At 52.8% G+C, this 22,954-nt stretch overlaps 5 protein-coding genes across 5 annotated transcripts; 2 read left to right on the top strand and 3 right to left on the bottom strand.

The window, feature by feature from the left end:
* Positions 1 to 596: 596 nt before the first annotated feature.
* On the bottom strand, positions 597 to 3,410 carry PG986_012080 (uncharacterized protein; the record flags this gene model as incomplete). Its single annotated transcript, XM_066848302.1, has 1 exon — positions 597 to 3,410. The coding sequence occupies one exon, from the start codon at positions 3,408 to 3,410 to the stop codon at positions 597 to 599; it is 2,814 nt and encodes a 937-aa protein (XP_066694998.1).
* A 7,065-nt stretch (positions 3,411 to 10,475) lies between these two features.
* Positions 10,476 to 12,547, bottom strand: PG986_012079 (uncharacterized protein; the record flags this gene model as incomplete). Its single annotated transcript, XM_066848301.1, has 2 exons — positions 10,476 to 11,854; positions 11,917 to 12,547. The coding sequence occupies 2 exons, from the start codon at positions 12,545 to 12,547 to the stop codon at positions 10,476 to 10,478; spliced, it is 2,010 nt and encodes a 669-aa protein (XP_066694997.1).
* A 2,616-nt stretch (positions 12,548 to 15,163) lies between these two features.
* Positions 15,164 to 15,797, bottom strand: PG986_012078 (60S ribosomal protein eL30; the record flags this gene model as incomplete). The annotated part of the gene is made up of 4 exons (XM_066848300.1): positions 15,164 to 15,262; positions 15,433 to 15,482; positions 15,566 to 15,655; positions 15,722 to 15,797. 4 exons carry the CDS (start codon positions 15,795 to 15,797, stop codon positions 15,164 to 15,166), a joined length of 315 nt encoding a protein of 104 aa, XP_066694996.1.
* Positions 15,798 to 16,193: 396 nt separating this feature from the next.
* On the top strand, positions 16,194 to 17,179 carry PG986_012077 (60S ribosomal protein uL16; the record flags this gene model as incomplete). The annotated part of the gene is made up of 3 exons (XM_066848299.1): positions 16,194 to 16,238; positions 16,510 to 16,894; positions 16,950 to 17,179. The coding sequence occupies 3 exons, from the start codon at positions 16,194 to 16,196 to the stop codon at positions 17,177 to 17,179; spliced, it is 660 nt and encodes a 219-aa protein (XP_066694995.1).
* A 2,603-nt stretch (positions 17,180 to 19,782) lies between these two features.
* PG986_012076 (uncharacterized protein) lies at positions 19,783 to 21,516 on the top strand (the record flags this gene model as incomplete). Its single annotated transcript, XM_066848298.1, has 1 exon — positions 19,783 to 21,516. One exon carries the CDS (start codon positions 19,783 to 19,785, stop codon positions 21,514 to 21,516), a length of 1,734 nt encoding a protein of 577 aa, XP_066694994.1.
* Positions 21,517 to 22,954: the final 1,438 nt, after the last annotated feature.

Raw genomic sequence — 22,954 nt, 5'->3', positions numbered from 1 at the left:
AACTCTGATTTCCTTTTCTACTCTCAAACACCTTTCATTCATCAATCTTTTTCTTTTTTTTCGCAATCAGGGGTCGCAGGTAACGAAGCAGGAGACATAATGTAACACCAATCCCGTTCGCTTTCTCTGGGGGGTTTGCCCATCGCTCATAACAACTTAACGATAAAAATAAAAATCAGCGTGACAATAAAACATAAGGTATGATGATGACTACCAGCAGTATGTGGCCGTGTGGTCCAGGTTCTTCTGTTGTTGTTGTTGCTGTTGCTGCGGTGTCCAATCTTTGACGCCTTCATAAATCTTGAGTTGCCCTTGCCCCCATCAGAACTAACCACCTCCAAACGAAATGCAAATGTTGCGGCGGCGAGAAGCATAAACGCCGGCTTTTCGCCGATTTGGAGTTGTATAGAACAGGGAGGGGTGAAAAAATAAAGATCCAACGCCGGGAGCTCCAAATGCGGTGATGCCATGCCATGCCATGCTCGCTCGATATACAGAATCAAAAAAATGATGAACGTCAAAGCAGACAACAAATGAAAAGAATTGTTGGTAAAGGTTTGCGATTATCAAGACCTCAAAGATGAGGGGAAATGTCGTTAGGATATGCCGATTTCATAGTCGGTCCCATTAGGTCGTAAAGTTGGGTCATTCGCCGAGTTCGGCTTCACTTTCGTCTGCGCCGTCACCGTCGCACTCCTGATGCGTTGACTGAGCGGTAATGTGTACTTCAGTACACCCTTGACGATAAGCAAGAACTCGTCATTCAGGATGTGCTCCCATCGCTCCGAACCTCCGTCCGTATCGTTTCCAGGGCGAGCAAGGCGTAGCTCACCCGATGCCATTGATATGCCAGCACGGAAGAAAGACCCTTCAAAATTCAGAGGGCTATCGAGAGTGACAATATTGCCCAGTCGCATATTGGGCGCTGACTTATTTCCAGGAGGTTCCGGTGGGCCGACTGGAGGATCGTTTGGAGGATCATCGAGGATATCAAAGTCGTCTCCGTGGGGACTTCGCCACCACTCGGAATCAGTCCCCGCATGAGGTGACTTGGCAAAGACTTCCAAGTCGGCCGCGTCCACTGAAACAACCACAATATTGGGGTTATGAGCCCTGACGGTGATGTCCATCATAAGCTCCTGCTCACTTGCTAGAACATTGGAGATCTTGACGAGCTCCAAATCGAGGAGAGGCTGTGAAGTCGCAAACATGAACCCAATCGCCCCTGTAATAACGAGAAGCAACATCACTGTCAGGACCAGGCAACTCGCGAATCGATTAAGGAAAGAAGGCCGTGGGCGATGATACGACCTCGACTCCAAGTCTTGCTCTCGTTGCACGCGCCGACTCCGAGGCGATCTGTTCGAACGCATAGAGTTTCCGTTGTGTATCAAAGGCGTTCGTTCATCATCGGCACCAGTCGTTGTATCGTCCATATCGTAGCTACCGACCATGGCCATCTGTCGCTTGTTCCCGTTCATCGGTCTGCTTTGGTGGGGAGGAAAGCGCGGGCTGGGTGGGTTCGACGAGACTCTGGAAGTGTTGCCAGACAGTTTGGATCGTGCCGCATTAGGAAAGGGAGACTCGTTATCGAAGAGAGAGAGATGGCTGCTGCCATTGCCGCGACCCCAACGACCGGCATGATGGTGATGGCGCCCGGTACCCCGTGCCGAACCAGCATTACTGCGGCTTGTCCCATTGCCATCATCCTCGCCAGTCATACTCTCGGCCCCGTTGCTGTTGTACGTGTTGACGAATTTCATGTTCTTTTTGATCGCCGGATTTGTGGCTACACTGCCTTCAACGAGAGGATGTATATTGCGCAACCCATTCCGGTCCAGCTGACTGACCATGGACGTCGCGCTCGGCGTACGAGAGTGATAGCGCCGTGGCCTGTCGCTCACATCTGGTGGGTTAGAGTCATACACAAATGTTTCATCCGAATCTGATGAATTAGCTTCTTCGACCGCGCTGGCGACTTTAGCCTCGAAGATATCCGCTTTGGATGATGCTACACGTGGGCCTCTTGTTAGCAAATTGGTCATTTGGGCAGTAATGCTGGGAGAACGCAATGCCGTCTTGGAGAGCTGCTGTGGACTTGTGACAACATCCGTGTACGACCCTTGGCCGGACAACTTCGATGGCGAACGACAAGAAGACACCACAGATGAGATCGACCTTGTCGACTGAGTGTGGCGCAACTTCGGTGGTCTCGAAATAAGTAAATTCGGTGGCTCACCCGTGCCAGATGTTGGCTGCTTCCTTGTCACCTTCTTCTTCTCCTTCTTCGGCCTAATCGTCTCAGAACTTGGCTTGGTTTTCAAGCTCCCGCTTACACTTTGCCCTGGCTCTTTCAAGCCCAATGCTACACGCGGCATCGAGTTGACCTCCTCTTCCTCAACTGTGATGTGTTTCGATGACGTTTCCCCTGTAGTATGGCCCTTCCCAGCAAATTTCAGAGCCGAACTTGACTGCCGACTCTGTAGCAGAGGCGGGGCAACAGAGCTGGACCTCCGCGTGGTGGCCTTCACGCTGCCACTGTCGCTGCCGCTCTCGCTGTTTGCGCCATTCCTACCAGGTATTCCAGGCCTGTTCACGGCCGAATCGGACCTAGAAGCCATCTCGGAGGTCGCAACTGCCGCTTGTGACAACTTCTGTATGGCCATATTAAGATCAGGACCGGGAGTGTTTGGCTGGCTGACCTCCTGGACAGTCTCCAATGTCGAGCTGGCACCACTAGGTCCTCTCGCCGGGGTCCTCATGCCGGAGGGCAACATAGCGCCGTCGTCACCTTCGGCATCTGAAACAGCCTGCGAAGAGGCTTCCGATGGGCGCGGATTTGGTGATGGTGTCGCTCGCTGCACATTGATTGCAGGAGGCTCCGGGTCGTTCTTGCGAAGCGGCTGGGACGTTGGTACGGCGGGTTTGTTGAGGGCAGGCGGCGGCGACTTCAATCGCGGCGATACTGGCCACCGAGGCGAGCTGTTTGGATGCTCAGTCGCAACGAATGGTTTCTGAGGTTGCGGTGTACGTGGAATGGGTTCAGACGTTGGAGGTGGCGGTAACGTAGGCGTCGTTGCCGACGATAACTGTTGCCGCGAAGTTGCTGTGGGGTGTTGAACCGACCTTGACCTCGAGGGGCTCGGGTCTTGTAGGCTGTTCTTCCGTGAACTGTTGGCTGTCGCTGTTACTGGTGGGCGGGTTGACCTGGTTGTAGGCTTTCCGTGTGTCCTCGCCGGCGAACTCTCCCTGGATTCCAGAGGTGAAGCTGTGAGAGAGGTGTTTGTAGACGTCCACTTTGATTGCTGTGTGTCTAAATTGGCGTCATGGTCGATCGAGTTCAGGCTGGAGACACTGGCATCCAGACCGGCAGTGCTGGCGCTGTTGGGTAAGGTACCGGACCTGTCCATGTTGGCGGGTGTTGGAGTGGGCTGACACTGGCAAGGGTTTTTGCAAGCACGGCTGGCGTCTCTGGAACCTCTGCGGCGACTCCCAAGGGTTTGCTTTAGCTTGAGAATCGGGTACTCGTGGGTCGAGGGCGGCTGATCATGATGAATCTGGCAGTGGGACTATTGCTGTGCTGGACCACGGACCGGGCGAATGGTTGACTAGGGGGTGTATCGCGTATGCGTACGTTCGTATGACGGGGCAAGCGTTGAGCCGTGGATTCCGGGTGCAATAGGGAAATGGCCGCTGTAAGAGGGTTACCTAAGGCTCTTGTCCCAGATGTGTCTTCCCCCGCAATGCCCTAAACTCAGGCTTAGAAAAATCCCGGGTCCTGATGGGGCGCGACGATTTGTTTGCTGGCCGATAGTTCTTTCTACTATACCAGTCGCAAGGGCTAAGTGAGGTGCGAGTACAACGGGGTTGAACTCTGAGTTGTGCCGGTCGTGGGGTGCGAGTAGTGAAAAAGATGGATAACAAGGACCAAGAACTGAACTGGCGCTGCAGCTGTATGTAGCTGTAGCTGTACGGCAGAGAAGTACGTAACGTAGAGGAGTCGCAATGCAGTAGTATGCAGACAGACGTGTTATGGGAAAAACAGTTGTCGTCTGGTCTAACTGGATGACGAAATGTGGAGTTTTGCAGGCGGATGGGAAGTTTGGCGCCCGCGGGCGGCAGCATTCGTTCCAATGTTCCAAGTGTTGAGTGGTATTTAGTTGACAGAGAATGTAGAGATGGCGTGTCGACGTCAGACTAAAACAGACAGGCAAGCGGGCGGGAGACTACAAAGTAGGCCACCAGACACGAACGAACGAGAGGGAAGTTTAAAAAAAAAAAAAAAAACTAATTCAGGCGGATGATGTAGACTGGGAAGGACAGCCCGAGGGAAAAGAAAGACAATGTCAGTTGTGTCGCATACAATACTAGCAGACTAGCTAGTGCTGGTGTCGTGTGTCGTGGTCGGTAGCCTAGCCTGAGGAGCGATAATCAAAGAAACCTTACTTGAATTGTAGGTACGTTGAGAAATGGGGGATTTCGGCGCCCGCAGTGAGCGAGTGAGAGAGAGAGATGGGGGGTTGATTGATGGACATTGATGGCTTGGGTCGGTGCATCTCAGTGTAGGTACTTACTGTACATCTACTGCTCAGATTCCGACACTGTACTTGTACGCTGCCCTCCAGCAATCTTCGCCAAAGACCAGGGCTTGGTTGGCCGCATCCCCCGTTCAACCACATGCAGACATGCATAAAGTGCCTCCTTACAGTGCCCATACTTCCCGGATGCGTACCCGTTAGCCGTACCTGAAGTACTCCGCCCAAGTCCAGACCCGATACAGTCAGACAGTCACTCGCTCGCTCCCTAGGGCCTAACCAATAGATGACAGGCTACCTAGAAGCCCAAGCAAGGTAAAGCAGCTAACCTACCTAACTCCCTCCTTCGATTGATCGATTTGACCGACAATTGTGTATGACTTCTGCTAGGCAAGTACCTTCGGCTAAGGCTAATTGCGCTGAAACCAGACAGATGTCGGGAAATGGCCTCTTTTACTCACAGGCCGACATGGTGACCTTCTGGTTTCACGTGGATAGGTGATCCCCGATGCGATGCCTCCTCTCATCTATGTGCAAGAGCCAGCATTCATAACCAATGATGGATAGAAACCGGTATGGAGATATGTACCTCGATGCTCAGTGCTCATAATCTATCAATAGAATTATGGTCCCGGGCGAAGAAGCATGAGGGTTCTTCATCCATATGCCAGTCAACGCGTCATAATAGTGCACCAGTAAAGGATCCCAAAGGTGAACTGGCGCAGGTGATTGCCGGCCAATCATGCATCGTCAGGTGGTAAGCACAGCACCCCGACAGCTCGGATCCAAGCGAAAACCGTAGGGCAAGTCAAGTCAAGCAACTTGGCAACCCATCAGCAGGCAGGCAGGAGCCAAAGGAACAACTTGGATGTAGAAAGTTGTTGATGGTAACCTGGGTTCCAACTCCGCCAAAAATGAAATGTCCGTCGGGAGATCTCCGTTTTCGTCATCGCTTCTCTAATTGTGAAAAGTCTTGGTCCGTTTCGGGCCAACCTATCCGTACCCGAAACGTATTCGCTGGAAGTACAGTATCGCGGATGGAACAGAAACGTCTTCTGGCTTCCATTTCCAGCAAGTCTGGTGCTAGTAGGGGAAATAGGGCACCAAGGCACACATTTTCCTCCCTTCTCTACCCCGGCACCCCTGACTGTCAAAGTCTAGACAGCGCCATTTCCACGCTAATCTCAGCTCTTGTCTGAGACTCGTGATTTATCTGTGGTACTCCGCCGAAGCCTGCAGAGAGCGAGCACCGCAAGTTGATGGGCCATCTCTCCCTGGCGCATCCGGATTTGACGAGAATTGTGCTTTGGTATGTACGACGCTCTCGAGTCATGCTTACCTCTCCTTACCAAATACATGTTTTTCTAAAAAGCAACAGGGTTGAACTATCCTATTCCAGTGTAGTATGTACATGCCGTACCATAGGTGTAGTTCATAATGCTGCTGCTCTCGTAGGTGCCGTAGGAGAAAAGGCCGGCTCTGCCCAATGCACGCGCTAGCTGTCGTTCAACTGTACAATAGCGTAAACACCCCTTGGACCGTCAAATACTGGTTCATTCTGTCGAAAATCTGAAGCGTTATTAGGCATCTAAACGTTGAAGGTGTTTCCGACGTCAACTGGACATCCCTTGGGTGTTGACTTGGCATGGAAAATATTCCCAATTGTACATACTGCAGTTTAACACTTGAATTTTATCCAGCCTACTTTGCTACGGTAGTTGTGTGTATTCAGGTACTCGACTTCTTTCTTCTTCCATTTGATCCGCGGGGGAGCCGGCTTCTGCAGACTGACCCCCATTGCGCGGTTTATTACTCCACGCCACCTAAGTGCGGTGTGCTCTACAGAAAAGAGAAGAGAAAAATCCCACAATCAACGAACGAGAGGCAGGTACAAATCGGAAGTTGTATTGAAGGATTGAAGGAAGGAGGTGGTGGGTGAACAAGCCGAGAGATGCGTTCCCACGCTTCCGGGGCTCCGGGAAGTGGGTAGGGGGAAATGTGGGAGTACAACGTCCGGCATTGGCGGGCAGGCAGTTCTGCAGGCAGGTTGTGGCTACCGGCGACCTACAGGCTGATGAGTCGAGGCCGCAGGCGCTGGAGAAGTGCCGAGAAAGTACCCGTGACTTGGCCCTGGAGCAGAAGAGCTGTGCTGAAGCCCTACGGATTGTTCCATATGGCTTCTACTCCACGCTGCCCCCCTTCGAGCTTTTTCTGCCTGCATTTGCATTTGCCTTTGATTGTTTTTGCATCGTGAATTGCAGGCCTGCACCCCACCGATCTTTGGTTACCGCCATTTGGCAGAGGCGCCGATTTCCACGCACATCCCGCTCCTATCCGTTGCCCAGGTACTCCCTCCTCAATGCACTTCTGACAGGAAAATTAAGAGGTTGGGATTAGGACGCACACGCGCGCATGCGCGGATGGCCTTCTTGGCAAGGAACCCGACAGTAGGTATGATGAGATGGCACATAACCGAATCGAGATGCACATACTCCGTATTGGAGAAGTCTTACTCATCCTCGTGGCTTTATATTAAATATTGCTTATATTTTTGCCCTGTGGCAGCGCTTACTAGCACATTGATAGATGCCCAAGACGACCGCAGGTCTCGTCAGCCTGTCAGAAGAGGACAAGTGGGCGGGCCGACTATGTGACTGTTCTCAATGTTGTATCGCTTATTGTCCTTACCAACGTATCGCAGGTTGAGAGGGAATCGATTGGTGACTTGATCAGAAGCCTTGATTCAGGGTAGCATTTCGAGCTGGTTTAACCGGCCTTCCGTGATAGCCAACCAACACACGTGAGGAAAGTTTTGCGCACTTTTTGGCTTCTTCATCTTCCTTCCTGCATCTAAGCGGATTTTGCTTGTCGTGTATCCTCTCAACAAGCAATGAGGCATTAACCGACTGGACAGCCATGTATACTCACAACCCTATATGCCAAAGAACCCATCTGCATGCGTACGGCCGGGAGCCAGTAGATCCGGGACCACCCGCCAATGTCTCTGGCATATTGAATGGCCACAAGGTACCTGCCTACTCAGACACTGCCACTGCATCTGCCTCCCATCAGCGAGCCAATACACGTGCTCTGCCTAAATAGAAACAGGCACCTAGACGCTTATAGCCATTGCGGACAAGTCGTCTAACACTATGATCTGACATAATGCTAAGCAACGGGCCGCCTGGACGGGCTGCGCCTTGAGCTCTCTCGCCAGTTGTATTCTGCCAGACTGTCACCAGCATCCACCATCATCTTTCCAATCTGGCGTCACTACGCATATCAGATTTCCACAGTCCATTCTTGTCTGGTTCTGTGTGCTTGCTGTGTTGTCCCGGCGTCCCGTTCTGGACTGGACTTGGGTCATCTGCGCAGGAACCCGAGATGGCTATAGGCTCGCTGACTACCGCCCGCAGCAATAGAGAGCCCAAGCTGTGTGGGAGGATTACCAATCGGCTGGGCACTCCTACACCACCAAGACACATTTTTGTCCTAGATTTGGTGATCAGGTCGACCGGTCGGCGATGACGTTTTTCTCCTCTAAATGAGTATGGCTTATATTTGTCTTTCCCTACTTTCCTCCTCCCTCCTTCCCGTCCGGCACTAGTCCAGCTCGACTTCGCTCGGTGTGAGATATGCATGCATGTCTCTGCTGGTCTCTGCTGTCAAAGTGGCTCGGTGGTTCAGACATCACGGTGCCTAATTGAGTGTGGGGGAGATATGGGATTCGCAGGATGATTCCCCCGTACTGTCGGTGGGCCAGTAGGGTGTAAGTAAGTAATGAGGATTGTTGATACCGCCCATATGGTCTATGTGTTTGTGATCAGGCTGATAACATGGCTTCGAACGGTTTGGCCTTTCACCAACTTCCCCGATTTTGCCCTCATTCGAGTTGCCCGCGGGTGGAAAGCCACAGTTCACGCGACCTTTTCACCAAAGTGACGTGGCATGCTCTACAGCCAGTCTTATAGGGGCACATGTCCAGAGCTTCCTATCATTGGTTCGAAATGCCAACATCCACGGATGCAGAGTAAGTATACATATATGCAGAGCCAACGCCGAACCAGCTCTGCCACATGTGGCTACATCCATCTCCTCCTTCTCATGCCTGGAAAAGGAGCGCCTGACTCTTGATCCAACATCCAAGACTGCGATGCGTCCATATACGAAGCGATGGCAGAAACCGTTGTAAACTATCATGACACACGAGGCAACAGACAGCATGCGGCAGGGACATCGCCCTGTCACATGATTGCTGCCTGCATCGAGCTCATGTGAGTTACGACCAAACCACGTCCATCACACGGTCAGATGAATCTGTATACAATATGGCGGCTATTTGATTACGATCCCAGGAAAGGCAGCAAGGACACGTTATCCCAAGCACAATGAAATGCATGGCATCCAGACGATAAACCGTTCATCTGCCTAGGGGTCTTCGAAATATAATGCACGCATCACACAATGCTGAGAAGCACGAGCAGCTTCTTCGGACAGTCTCTGTCCCCTACATCAAATAACTGAAGTCAGAAGTACCGAGCTACTCTGAATAAATGCATTTTGTACCCACCCCCAAACCTGACGGCATACCCCCTTTCCGATGCTCCTGCTGCTCGGAAGCCCATCCGTCCATCTGTGTCATTTCACCGATAGTTTTATGCACCCTTGAGTCCGTAAATGTTCGAGGGTCATTTCTGGCTCCTCGGCCTCTTGACAGTAAGGGGAGTTCTTTGCTGGTGCTGCGTGTAGACCTGTGCTTGCCCCTCAGGATACTCGTCCAAGAAACGTAGTAGCTTCTTTTCAAGTTCATCCGGCGCTCCTTTGGTTGTTCCCAATTCCCGTCATAGGCAGATCGAGCTCTGGAGCAGTTGTATGGCCTGGGACTATTCACTCTACCCAACGGAGGCAGTCGGAAAGCCATTTGCATCACACCTCGCCAGTACCTCTGCCACATTCGAGGTAAGCAATCGAAAAAGCAACCCCCAGGCCAAGACTTCTCTCGACTACAGAGACAAGCGGGTAGCCCAAGCCACGTTCGTGCGGGTGGAAGATCTTGTTGTCAATCTAGCGATAAGGTTTGAGATAGAGTTCAACGTCCCTGATCGGCAAACTACACCACCTTCACAGGGGGGCTATCATTTCGCCTCTGGCGTAGCATCACTATCTGATTCGGAAGGAGGCAACGAGCCTGGAGAAGGTCGATGCATTCCATTGAAAGTGGGGACTACGTGGCATTGATGTGTGTTCTCAAGAATACCGGGTAGATAGATACTCAAATAGAACATCCATGAAAACGTTAGTCTGTCATATCTCTCAACAATGAGGCACATGCCAACCATATCCAGTAATGCGCTCACACTCGCAGGAATATATACAAGAGTTGATATACCCAAGGGCCAAGCCAAGACTTCTCTAGCCAGCCGGGCGTCTCTATAAATCAACCGTGCTTGTCCAGCCGACCATCTTCCCAAACAACACAGCCCTGGACCTAAACACCGAGACAGGAGATTTCACCGTGGTAGAAGAGTCAACTGTATATAAAAAGAAAAGAAGATTCCGCACCTGCATACTTAAGACTATAACTAATTTATATACGTGTAAAACCCTCATTATCGTTAGAACTTACTGCCCACACCTCCTCTAACCGACACAAATGATGCCAGTTGCTACCTTCTCCGCCACCACTACCCAACTAACTTCAACCTCCTTCCACCATGTAAGTAATGCTGACTAGCAACAATCTTTTTCTCATGATCATCATGCTTTCGTCCCGTGGGAATTATCATACTAACATGCCAATTCATCTTGCTGTCATGTTTGCTTTGTATCCACAACCACCAATGACCGTCTCGGGCCGATCAGGTCTCCTCCTTTGCCACTGCTTTACTTGACTGACACCCGCCCAGAGGTGGTAGCCAGTACCAAGCGAGGCAAGGGTACCTATTCCTTGATGCTTTCGCTCGCACCGCCCTCACTGGCCGTCCTGTTGGCCAGAGCCGACTGCGCCCAGCCGAACCAGCTGGCACGCTTGTTCTGCTCCGGTTGTGGGGCGTTCTCCTGAACCAGTCGTAGGGGCCGAGGCTTGTTGCCCGCAAAGGTAGCGTGGCCGCCCTTGCTCTCACTGTGGCCTGACCCGATAGTGCGCGGTGGGCTCTGGCTCGCGCTGGTGTTCGACGCGTCGCCGCCGGCACTCTCGCCGGAGACACTGCTAGTCTCGCTGCGCATGCCCGGGAAGTTGCCCGCTGTAGGGGCACTGTTGCCCGAGGACGCGGCCCGCGGTGTGCCGGCACCGCTGAAGAACTGGGCGCTGTTACGGCCCGCGGACAGTGTTGGTGACATAGGTCCATCGGGTCCCTTGTACATGGCGTTCACGATGCCGGCAGCCCCGATGATCTGTTCGCTCATAGGACGGCCTGGTTGACGGCGCGAGGAAGCCGACCGGGCGAGGCCAATGGGGATGCTTGGTGCGGTATCCGGGTCGTGGTGGGCAGTGTTGGTAGAGGGTATGAAACTCATTGGTCGAGGACGGCGAGCGCCGGGGGCCATTGCTGGGGGAGGACTGTTGCCCATGGCAGACTTGGCGCGAGCCAAGAAAGAGGCCCCTGGGTGCTGGCTATCCAGAGGGGTGGTCGGCAGTTCTTTGTTAACGTTTGCACCGGCGGACTTGGGATCAGATGACTGATCCAGAATGTGCTCAAATTCCTGGTGTTGGAGGAGGCGCTCGATGATCTTGTTGATGTATAACGTGAGCGCCTTGTTCTGATCCTTCATCGCACGAATCTCGCCCTCGAGGCGACGCTGGTGCTCTCCGTCGTCTACCGTGGAAACGGCCAAGTCATCCGCAGCATCGCCAAGCTCATCTGCGAGGCTGGCACCGAGAGAGGAAGAGGCATTGTTGTTGTTGTTGTTGTTGTTGCTGGCCTCGGCAGGTGCTTCGCCCCCGGTGCTGGAGCGGCCCTCCAAGGCGCTTAATGCGTCTTGGTTAGCAGAGACGCCCATATAGCTGAAATCGCCCTTGCCAAAATCTCCGTGCAGGGTCTTCTCCTGCAGAAGCAGCTGGTAAGACTCGTTATCCTCCATGAGGCGTGCATTAGCCATGCGCGCCTCCATCAATAAGCGCTCAACCTCATGCAGGCGCCCGCCCCCTTGGTTTTCGGACTCAACAAGCTTAATCTGAGCTTCAGCTAGCTCGAGTCGGAGTGACTCAATCAACTTGTCCTTCTGAAGAAGCAGCTTCGAGTTGTTCCTCGAATCACTGCGCTGGACTGACGACGGCGGAGCGAAGTTCCCGCTCTCTACCGTCGGAGATGAATTATTTGCTGAGAAGGGTAACCTGTTAGTCTTTGTGCCAAGCATGGGGTGCACAAGGGATTATACTTACATTGTCTCGATGGTCGATACTCATCATCGACATTCCTCTGGTTAATGGTATCCTTAAGCCTGTTGATGACGGACTGCATCTCCTCCTCACGGTTGGACATCTCTTCCTTCTCCTTAAGCATGGAGCTTCGCTCGGCCTCGTATATGGTTTCCATTTCGCGCATTTGCCTTGCCGACTCGCGCTTTTCATTTCGAAGGGCTTCGATTTGCTCTTCACTTTCATGCACCCGCTCTTCGAACTTGGCCTGCTCTTTCAAAGTCTCGTCAAGTCGCGACTGCAAGACCTCAGCCTGTTTCCTGAACTGCTCCGACGTAGCGTCTGCTTTTTCTAATCTGGCCTTCAGATCGTCGATGAGCGCGACTGTCTCCGCACGTGCGGCTTCGTCGACCTCGTTAGAAGAGATGCTCAGCGAGGAGGACTGGCGATGGGCGGCAGCCGCCCGTGCAGAGACGGGAGTACCGCTCCTGATGGATCGGTTCCTGGAGGGCGTGGTGTTGAGGCCAGCCGCAGCAGGGGACACCGGGGCCGTGGTACGCGGTGTGCTGCGCGAGGCGGCTCTATCAGCAGAGGGGCTGCTATCGGGCAGGCGTCCAATACCCGCGGAAGGGGGTTTCTTCGTGGCGGCCGACATTTTTTAAAACACGACAACTGCCAAAGCGAACGTGCGTGCGTGTGTGGGTGGGGGGGTATATGCGTGTTGTGATGGGAGAATGGTATCACTGTCTCGGATCGCGAGTACGGCGTACCGTTGGTTGGCCGGTTGTTGCAAAAACTAAAAGGTAGAAGTGTATATATATGGCGGTCAAAGAACGGCAGCAAAGTTGGCTGGCGTGTTGGGGGGTGTAAGAGAGAAAGAAGGGAAGGGGGAGAAAACGTTGATGTTTGGTTGCTATGTCAATGTTGAAGAATGTTGGAACGGGCAGGCCAATGTTCTCCTTTGCGATTTGCTCGTGCTCGTGCTCTGGGGGCCCTTGACCTGGCTTTGGGTTGGACTTGGAGACTGGGCTTGGGGGGGACTTTGCAGGAGGAGGTAATGGGATTGTAATTGAATGCAATGCACCCGACTTTTGGTGTGACCGTACAGACGTTGTCGCAACGTTAGTCCGTTCTTAGCTCTAGCCCAGTAGCGCGATGTGGGCTATTTTTGTGAAGTTCTGGGTACTGGTCTGGGTACAGGTCTGGGTACAGGTCTGGGTACTGGCCAGGGCTGGTGGGGGTGGACTGATGGCGCTCCGGTTCGGGGTGTCTGGGTGTGTCTGGGTGTCTGTGTTGCCGTTCCTCACGTACCCAACACGCACTTGCCGAGCACAAGGTTCTGTTATGTCAGGAATGATGTAGCCCTCCGTATTCGAATTGCGTTTGCCTGCTCCTTTTCGTCCGTTCTGGTGGCGTTATGCGAAAGCGCGACGGGCTGGCAGAGTCGGACGTATGGATGGAGGCTGGAGCGAGAGGTACAGAAAGCAATAGAGTCTGGTACGTATCCAGTCTTCCTCAGCTGCCAGTCCACGCTAGCTGCGCAACTCCGATATATTTAACACTTGAGCGGTGTCAGAAACTGGAAGGAGGATTGGCTGACAACTCTCGATCCAAGCATGCCAGTCGGCTCGACTCAGCCACTTCGGTGCGATTAATCCAGTTTCGAATCCAACGCTTAAGTAGGGCGTGCAGTCGCTTTGCTCTGTTCTGTCCTGCTCTGCTCTGCGCTGGTGCTGAGTGGCAGCTGGGCTCGAATTGCCGTGTACAGTAGTAGTCGCAAGACCCTGAAACTTGATCGGCCTATAACGGAGGTAATCTCGCTGCCCTTTGGGTTGCACTTAGGAAGCAAATCGAGATTGGTATTGTTAGAAACGAAATGCTCAGGGTCTCAGGAAAAATGCGAACGAGACGGGACAAGATATTAGTTCTTCAAGCCCATGGCATGGTGGTGCGCTGGCGTACACAACAAACATTGTTCTCCTCCCGCCTCCCGCTTGCCTATCACCGACTTTCCAGGACCCTGGAATCAGACTGGATCGGGTTGGGATCGTGTGGTCGTTTTGATCCACAAGTTCAGACCGGCAATTTACTGTCCCTTGGCTGCTTGGGGAGTCGTTGAAACATCCTGGACCTCTTAATGCCTGGACAGCCCCGAAGATGGGAATCGTTTCTCCCCGTGCCCTGCCTGCCTGTCCTCGGCGTGTCCCTCCTATTCTGGAACCCAAGTGGAAACAATTCACAGACACTATAGCAATGTTATATTACACCCCGAGCAGCAATCTCCATGTTCATGCCTCGCCCTGTACGTGCCGCGGCGCCTGGCGCCCCATCACGTGAACGCAGGGCCCCACATATTCTGTCTCCTGAACTACCCTACTCGTACTAGCGACTTCACTGGCAGGCTCACCACGAGATTCTCCAGCTTGGAATCTGCCCCTGGCGGACATGCCCCAAGTGTTCATGTACGCTGTATGTAATCGAAAGGGGTATCCGAGTCTGGAATTGCTCAACGATCGTTGCTCCGTGGCGGGCGGCATCCATAGTATTAGTGGGATACGTCCAAAAAAGAGCGCGTTTGCATGAACTTGATTTTAGCTTCCGCTCGGATCACTGCGAGCAGCCAGTAAGGGGATAGCTGACGGCGATGAGAAAGCTGGCATCGGAACATTTATATTACACGCATCGCCTTTGAAGATGCATCAAAAATCTTCCCTCGATTGCCAAATGGCAACTACGAGTACGGCCCGTAAATGGAGCGTCTTGCCTGTATCGGCCAGATCTTCGGACGGTGAGGGCTTGTGCCGCGTGGGACACCCCGTCGTCACACAAGTTCCAGCATATTCTGAAGTATCCTGCCTTCTCCATATTACAGGCTGCATGTTGGGAAAAGGGGATAAAATCCTCCGCGCCCGGGGAGATGCCGAGGTCTACGGAGTGCACGAAATTGCCCACGAGAGGGCCAGAAGCAGGAATTCCATCACCACGGACTACGTATTGGCATAATACCCAGGCACATTGAGGGGTACAGCATAAAACTCCATTTGGGTATCACTTTGTGTCATTTGCTGACAACAGGAGCATTGTCCAGTTCGACGCTCGGTATCAGATTGTGACTAACTACTCGAGATGCATCCTAGACGTAGGAGATCGTAAAGCCTTGCGAAACTGCAAGCAAATAATTTTTGGCCCCTTTGACCGGTTGGCATGAGGGCTTGACTTTTAACCCAGACCGTAACCCTAACGCCGATGAATGAACACGTTGTCGTCAAATCTAAGACTGCTGGTCGGCCAGGATGTCAGAGTCACCGGCATCCAGAATGGCCATGGTCGAGCAGCGGAAAAGCTTTCCGCAGGCAGTACCGAGCTCAATCTGTTCAAGGGGTGGTTTGTTAGCCGACTGTTTACCCTCCAAAGTCTACAGGAGACTTTTTCGCTGGGTTCATGTAGCGAAGGCGTGTATAGCCTGCATAGCATGGAGACTGGGAGAAGTAGCATAGGCTATCACCCATGACTGTACCCAAGGGAGTGGATTGTACTTACGTTGGAGCCAGCGAAGTGGTGCACGGGGACCTTGGACAACATGGAGTAGTCTATCCAGCTTCATTAGCACATGTTTTCTTCCAGACGCTGCGGGTGCGGCTTCTTCGGGGATTGCATACATTCGAGTTCCGACTTGCGCAGAGGGGGGTGTTGCCGGCGATGATGACCAGCTTGGCCTTGCCGGTGCGGAGAGTCTTGAGGGTGCTCTTGTAGCCAAGAGTGACTGGAAGAGGGGAGTCAGTGATGCATATTCCTCATAGCAAATTTGTGTGCGGCGAAGTTCTCATACCCTTTCCGGACTTGATGACCAGCGCCAACTGCGAGCTCAAGGAGTTCGAGTCCTTCTTGTTCTTCTTGATGGCCATTGCGACAGTTGGTGACTTGACGGACTTGGTGTGTGGTGAATTATTCTTGTCGTTGCTGAGGATCAAGCTGGACTGGGCAATTCGAGTTGTGATAAAACCAGGTCGGAAAAAAGTCCAGGTAGGGTCGGAGCGTGGGGTACCAAAATTCGGGCAAAGGGTAAGAGCAGCCCTAAGTCTCCACTAAAAGCAGCTGCAATTGAGCCAATCACAGCTGCTGGGCCGCCACTTCGGAGTTTGTCATTTGATTTCAAATCACCCTAGGAATTCGACCGCGCAGGCAGTGCACGCATCTATCAATTTTCTGGTGGGTGGACTTCACTCTTCTGACGACTTCAATCAACTTCAACGCCCACCACCAAAACCCCAGACAACGATACATCGCGAAACACCGTCAAGATGGCTCGTCGTCCCGCCCGTTGCTACCGATACTGCAAGAACAAGGTAAGCCTATTCTGATGCCTTGCGAGGATGCTCTGCGCGAAGAAGGAGAGGGACAAGGTGGAATTGCGTGGCTTTGTGGGATCTTGCAGGCTAGCAATTTGTGACGCATCCGAGGATCGTGCCAAGTTGAAGATGGGAATATCTTCTTCCTACTTCGACCTGCGCACAACCCGATGGTGTCTCATTCCTTGTCTTCCCCCCTGCAATCTGCAGCGCGATATTGATGGGTGCAGTCGATGGATATTCCAGACACTAATCTGTCATATTCCAGCCGTATCCCAAGTCCCGGTTCAACCGTGGTGTCCCCGACCCCAAGATCCGAATCTTCGATCTTGGCCGCAAGCGCGCCAATGTTGACGACTTCCCTCTCTGCATCCACCTCGTCTCCAACGAGTATGAGCAGCTGAGTTCCGAGGCCCTCGAGGCCGCCCGTATTTGCGCCAACAAGTACCTCGTCAAGTACGCCGGAAAGGAAGGCTTCCATCTCCGTGTCCGTGCCCACCCTTACCACGTCGTCCGTATCAACAAGATGTTGTCTTGCGCTGGTGCCGATAGATTGCAGACTGGTATGCGTGGTGCCTGGGGTAAGCCCAACGGTACCGTTGCCCGTGTCAACATCGGCCAGATTCTCTTCAGCTGCCGCACCCGTGACTCCAGTAAGCATTGCCACGTTCACTATGCCAAATATTACATGCTAACGTAAACTGCCAGACCGTGCCATCGCTCTCGAGGCTCTCCGCCGCTCCCAGTACAAGTTCCCCGGTCGCCAGAAGATCATTGTCTCCAAGAACTGGGGCTTCACTCCCCTCCGCCGCGAGGAGTACCTGGAGAAGAAGGCTGCTGGCCGCGTCAAGGTTGATGGTGCCTACGTTCAGTTCCTCTCCAACAAGGGCTCTCTGGCTCAGAACATGAAGCGATTCCCCGAGGCCTTCAGCGCTTAAGAGTGGATTCAGTTATCATGAGCAATGGGAAATGGATTGGCGTTTAATTCGGCTACTGAATAGCACTGTGTAACGACAGTCAATCGAGGATCTTTGCATTTGCAAACAAACAAAACACTTGATACTCATGTACCTTCGGATGCTGCTTTACAACGTGACTTGTGTGCTACTGTTTGAATCGTGTGAACCCGGTAATCGGGATTACAGTCCGAGTGCCACCTGTGCTTGACAACAGAGTGCCCTGAGCATGCCCGAGCCCTCAAGTTCGTCATCCCGTACATACGAATGTGGTTATAATGCCTGTAATCGCCATGGCTTTCCCCATTCGATAGTTCCTTGGGGAACCAGACCTAACTCCGGTCGGTAGAGCTACGTAATGGGGATCCGTCCAAGGGGATACATACGAGCCCGCTGAACTCCTGTCCATCACAGATCGTAGTTGGGATTGACTGTACCGATGGGCAAACCAAAGTCATCGATATAACGATTGCAGCAAAGCAGAGAGTGCTGTTAGCATTTGACTTGGTTAAAGCCATGAGGGGACGGGATTTCGCCCAACCGTCTCTAAAGGTAGCCAGATAGCCGGCCTTCCTCCCTGCAACCGGCTTATTGTTCGTGTTTTTATTCGAGGAGTATCGCCATCAACTGGTTTGCCGCCGACACGTTTTGGTAATTATATGTTAGTAACGTGACATATGTTTAGTACATAATAGTCCAAACGTACTAAGACGTAAGTTTGCGATGATGCAGAGAACAGACTATCTATGCAAAGCCGGCTTTCGCACCGGTCATTTGAGTCATGTAGAGTGGCATTTGAGCTTAGGGTGCTGGAAACCTCCCAGCCATCATGATATCGATTGACGAATAATGTACAAGGCTTGTAACGGTCGATTCTCTGCTACCATTTTTTCACTCCTTGGGCGCTTGAGGCCAGGATGGCAGTGGGCAGATGGCATTGGTTGAGGAGATCTACCTACGCGCAACAAATCCAAGATATGCTTTTATCAAGGCTATCGCTGCTGTGCTACGTTCGTCCCAAATCCAGCTCCGAGATCGGTTGATGTCGCGTAGGTAGAATTCCGGCACCACTTGCTTGCTCAACCGATTGATATGACCAGCTTGAGGTCATTTGGGAGCGACCGTTGAAAGTACCTCGGTAACTAGTGGTGAACCCTTGAGAGGATCCAGGGAGCAACAAGCTTTCGAGGCGCCGCAAGCGAATGTGCCAGACCATGACTGATGGCTTGACAGTTGGGCTATGATGTACGTGCAAAGACTCCAATGTTGTTGTATTCGCTAAGGTATGTCGAGAAAAGATCACGGCTGGCCGCGTCGTCCATCTCAAATTCTGCAGGCTGCATAGGTACCTACTCCGTACGATGTCTGGACATATTTTACGATGGATGGCGCGGTTTACCATTCTACATAGCATGTAAGACCAGACTCTATTACGTGCTCTGCAGCTAGTTGCCCAGCAAACCATGCTCGAATAACAGCAGTTGTTGGGCGGAGAAGTTGGGGCTTGGCCATTGATGGCCGGCTGGACGGGTGCATGGTATCGGAATCTCCTAGCAGCATGACACCATTGAACCATTGAGCGGATTGGGCAGCGAAGCGGTCCAGTTTCTTGACAACTCACGCATATTACTGTGTAAATATGTACATGTATCTTGCATGCCATGGACGTATGTAGCCTTCACCAGTATGTATCGTAAGCCAGGGAGAGTGGTAGGATATAGAAACGAAATGAAATGACCATGTTCGAACAAGGTAGAGAGAGGCTGTCTGGCTGTAGTACTTGCCTGTCGTTGATGCGGCACATCGTCAATGTATCGGAGGGGACCCCTACCGTCTACGCCTAGTTGGCTGCTAGGTAGATCACACACACCAGACAGGTTGGGGGCAGGGTATCGTGGTACAAGCCGACCGCCACTTCACTAAAGGAGGTGAAGTCACTCGCGCGAGACGAGGGCCCAGCTCAGGCCCAGCTGACCCCGTTCCGTCATTGGATCGATCCCCTAGCCCCCCCCCTCCTTTTTTTTTTGCCCTTTGCGCTGCCTCTTCCCGTCCGTTCCAACAGGAATGACGGCCCCCCGCAGGCCAGCCCAAGTACACCGTACCGGTTTGTTGGTACTCTGATGGCCAGCTAGCCACTCCATGCGATTCGTTCGAGATATGCAGGCCGCGCCGTCCTCGTTATCTATCACCCACAGCCTGGTTGCATTGCAGTACAGTATGAGGCATTCAGCTGTCTTACCTGCAGGATAACTCGCTCAAACCCAACCTGCAGGACGTGTTTTGTTTCTATTCTGGCTTGCAGCTGTCCCAGCCTTAATAAGTTCTACCCATTAGCGTGACCCCTCCATCCAAGAACCCGTGCCTCTGTTCCATATCATTTGCTCCGTCAAACTCGACTTCTCGGTCTCGTCTGGACTCTTTGTGTGCATATAGCCCAGCGCCGACGAGCCTTTGTCCAACTTGCTCTGATCAAGACCACGCCTTTTCATTCCACCTGAACCTTTGGTACTGAGCGAGCGACCGCTGGGCCTCGGACCAGTGGGACATATCGCACGCAGTACAGTACCTCGAGCCGCGCTGCTGTCATGGCGTTCCACCAACCAACCCACCAGCCTATACCACGGCCTTACCGCTCTGTAGACGAGGACGATACGCAAGCGGCTTCTCAAGGCATCCCCCAAACCGTTGAAGAATCACAAACATGGGTCCTGTTCTCGCCCGAAACCGATGCCGGGACTACCACGTCCTATCTCACCACCACACACCAGACCAAGTCCACACCCGGGCGCTCGCAACTCAGTGACCTGGGCAGTATCCACTCAGTTGTGCGATCGCAGAACAGTATCGATCAGCACCATTCCGCCAGTCTTATCGATGATTTGGACGCAGACGAGGATGAGGACGAAGACGCAGAACTGGACAGCCTAGACAGCCACCTTCCAGAATTCCGTACAGTGCCTAACTTCGCCAACCATCATGCTGATGGTGTCGCCCAGTCGACACCTGTGCTGCCTGCCCACGATGGCTTGGGCTCGTTTCGCGTGGATCACGAGGGGATAGGGCAGGACATGCAGGATAGGCTGTATGCCTTTGAACAATACAATCCTCGCAGAATAAAGAGACGCCGAGAAAGTCAGGAGTTGGCACAGGCAGAGTTGATGGGCGAGGAATGCGATATCGATAAGATGCAACGCATAGAATCGTGGAGGTTGGAACACAGCCGTTTCCTCCTCGAAGAAATACAAAAGGAAACCCGGCGTCGACGCTCAGCAGTCAGTGCTCTCCATGTCCAAGAAGCGGGACGGAGCCTGGAAGAGCCAGCAGTGCCCGAAGCCAACGCAATAGACGACGTGGACCACAGTGAGACTTGGCACGACGAGCATGCGAGCGTGTTCGCGAGTGAACCCGAGGGTGCGTGGAGTCGCTTCACGAGAAAGGTCATACGGGATCTCTTGGGCATCGACGACAGGGTATTGTCAGTGCTGTTTGGCGACTCTTTACCAGACGAAGATGATTTGTCCTCTATGCCGAAGATGTCAAGTATATTGCGGGACGATACGGGCGACATTTCCTCGAGTAACCTGGCCGAGTCTACCTGGCAACTTCGCTTACTCGAGCGCATAGCCCGAGAGCTTGGCTCGTTTGTCCATCAGTTATCTGAGCATCCAGGGGCATTTTCGACGTTTTCACGGATACAGCAGATGCCAATTCCATACGCTGGGCTGCCACCGATACCCGAGACGGCAAACGATGCTTCACAGGCGTCGATACCTCGCGATGCATCTGCTGTATTGCCCGAGTTCAAACCCACCTTGGCACAGCAGCCGCAGCCAATAAGCATTCCCCAGGCCCAAGCTGCGGCCACTACGAGCCAAGGAACCTCCCAAATTCAAGGCGATAACACTGCCAGCACGACATTCACCAAAGAGGAGTGGGAACAAGATCTGGACATCAGGCTGGTGTTCCGGTATCTGCGGTCACGATTCTTGTCCCGCCCCAGCTCAGGGGGTGTGTCGGGGAGCTCGCACCTTGCCACTTCCAGCACAGCAGATGCGGCAGCCAAAGCGGCGAGGGTGCGCCAACATCATCCTTTGGTGTCCAGGTCCCGCCCCACCGAACGACGTGCGTTCAGGGCCACTACACCTACCAGCCCTGTGCATTACAGGCACGCCTCGAGTTGCGCCAGCCAGAGCACGCGCAGATCAGTCCGCAAAAGCAGCTGCTCATCTCGGCATTACTGGGATATCGGCGCGGGCTCTGTAGGTACCGGATCCTTGATTGCGGCGGCAGGCCCCATGGGCAGTTGGGGCGAGATTTGAAGAGACATATGAGATTTATATTGTACGATACTATGACAACATACGAGCAATTTGTACTACATACCCATCATATTCAAACATCAGACATGAGCTACGTCGGGCACAGGAATAGTCATCTCAGTGTACATAAAGATAGACGCTGTTCCAGAATAGGATACTTATTAAGACTGGCATCATCTACAGGCCATTCGTTCCAGAGCAATGTGATATGAACGAGATACTCCGGGGCAAGATGTGCTTCGATAGTGCCGGGAATAGTAAATGGAAGGCAACCATGGTCGACGTAGATATGGGCATGTAGAAATCCCCCGCAGCCAGCAGTTTTCCCGATCGCCTTGCGTATGGGCAGAATGAGGCGTCCATGTTTCGGGTGGACGGACAACCATGAAACGGCCAAGTATCTTCTGTGAATGGCTTCCAGATATTTGCAACCAAAATCGGGGCAGTGAGATGAGTCGGAGGCCACGTCCAATACACGCCTACAACTACAAGTAAAGTGCAAGGTGGTAAGGTAAGACATGCTAACCTCTCTTCCCGCCTTGTCATGTTTGCTCGGACACTGAGCAGGGGGCTCGTCGAGTCTATCTCAAGGTCTGTCATCCAATGAGGGCGCTGCCGCTTCACCCAGCGCGTCTAGCCAGACCGCACATGATTCGCCGATGCCCTGACGCGTAAAGTGGGCGGCGGGCGAGGAAGAGAATGACTCTCCCCCTCCCCCCTCCATCAGCCCCCATGTTCATGTTCCCTCTGCGCATCACAGCGGCAGAGGTGCCTGTGAATGCCTGCTTTCTCCAACGACAATTCCATCCCGTTCCTCTCCAGGACTACCTGCTACCGTAATTGGGCGACCGTACAGTCCTACCAGGCCTACCACACCTCGAATGGGGAGAAGAGTCATATGTATATGTACATAATGTATGTATGTACATGATTAGTGCTGTTCAGGTGCGACTGGCTCAGCCTGTGTCTGTCTCAGAGCCCACCCCGAGCTTGAGCTCGATAGCTCGACTCTTTTCCCTCTTCAATACTTGAACATTCTCCACACAAAATCGCTTGTACCGTCACCGTCACAGCCAAAGAGCCAAAGCAGTTCACCTCGCCCGACCTGCAACCTCCAAACCCCACCAACGACTTTCCTGTAGCCAATTGCCATCTCAGACGCCTCACTTTCGCAACCTCGTCGTTCGCTGTCGCAACTTGTCCATTTGCTCTGCCTGATATTGTAGCGCGTGCATTACTCGCTGCCTTCTGTATACTGCTGTATTTAAACCAACGACTCACCCCATTATCTGCTGCCATTGGTATAACTTGTCTGCTACAGTTAGTTCTTACCCGTTTCCCCCGTGATAGCAAAAAGATTGCGACCAACCTTAAAAAAACGCGGGCGACTCCTAGATGTATACTAACTTCGCAATCGCAGTGCCATGTACTAGATCCC

The sequence above is a fragment of the Apiospora aurea genome (assembly GCF_038362705.1).
Source record: "Apiospora aurea strain CBS 24483 chromosome Unknown utg000008l_segment0_segment0, whole genome shotgun sequence".
Classification (NCBI taxonomy): Eukaryota; Fungi; Ascomycota; class Sordariomycetes; order Amphisphaeriales; family Apiosporaceae; genus Apiospora; species Apiospora aurea.
This window is presented reverse-complemented; position numbering and strand designations above follow the sequence as displayed.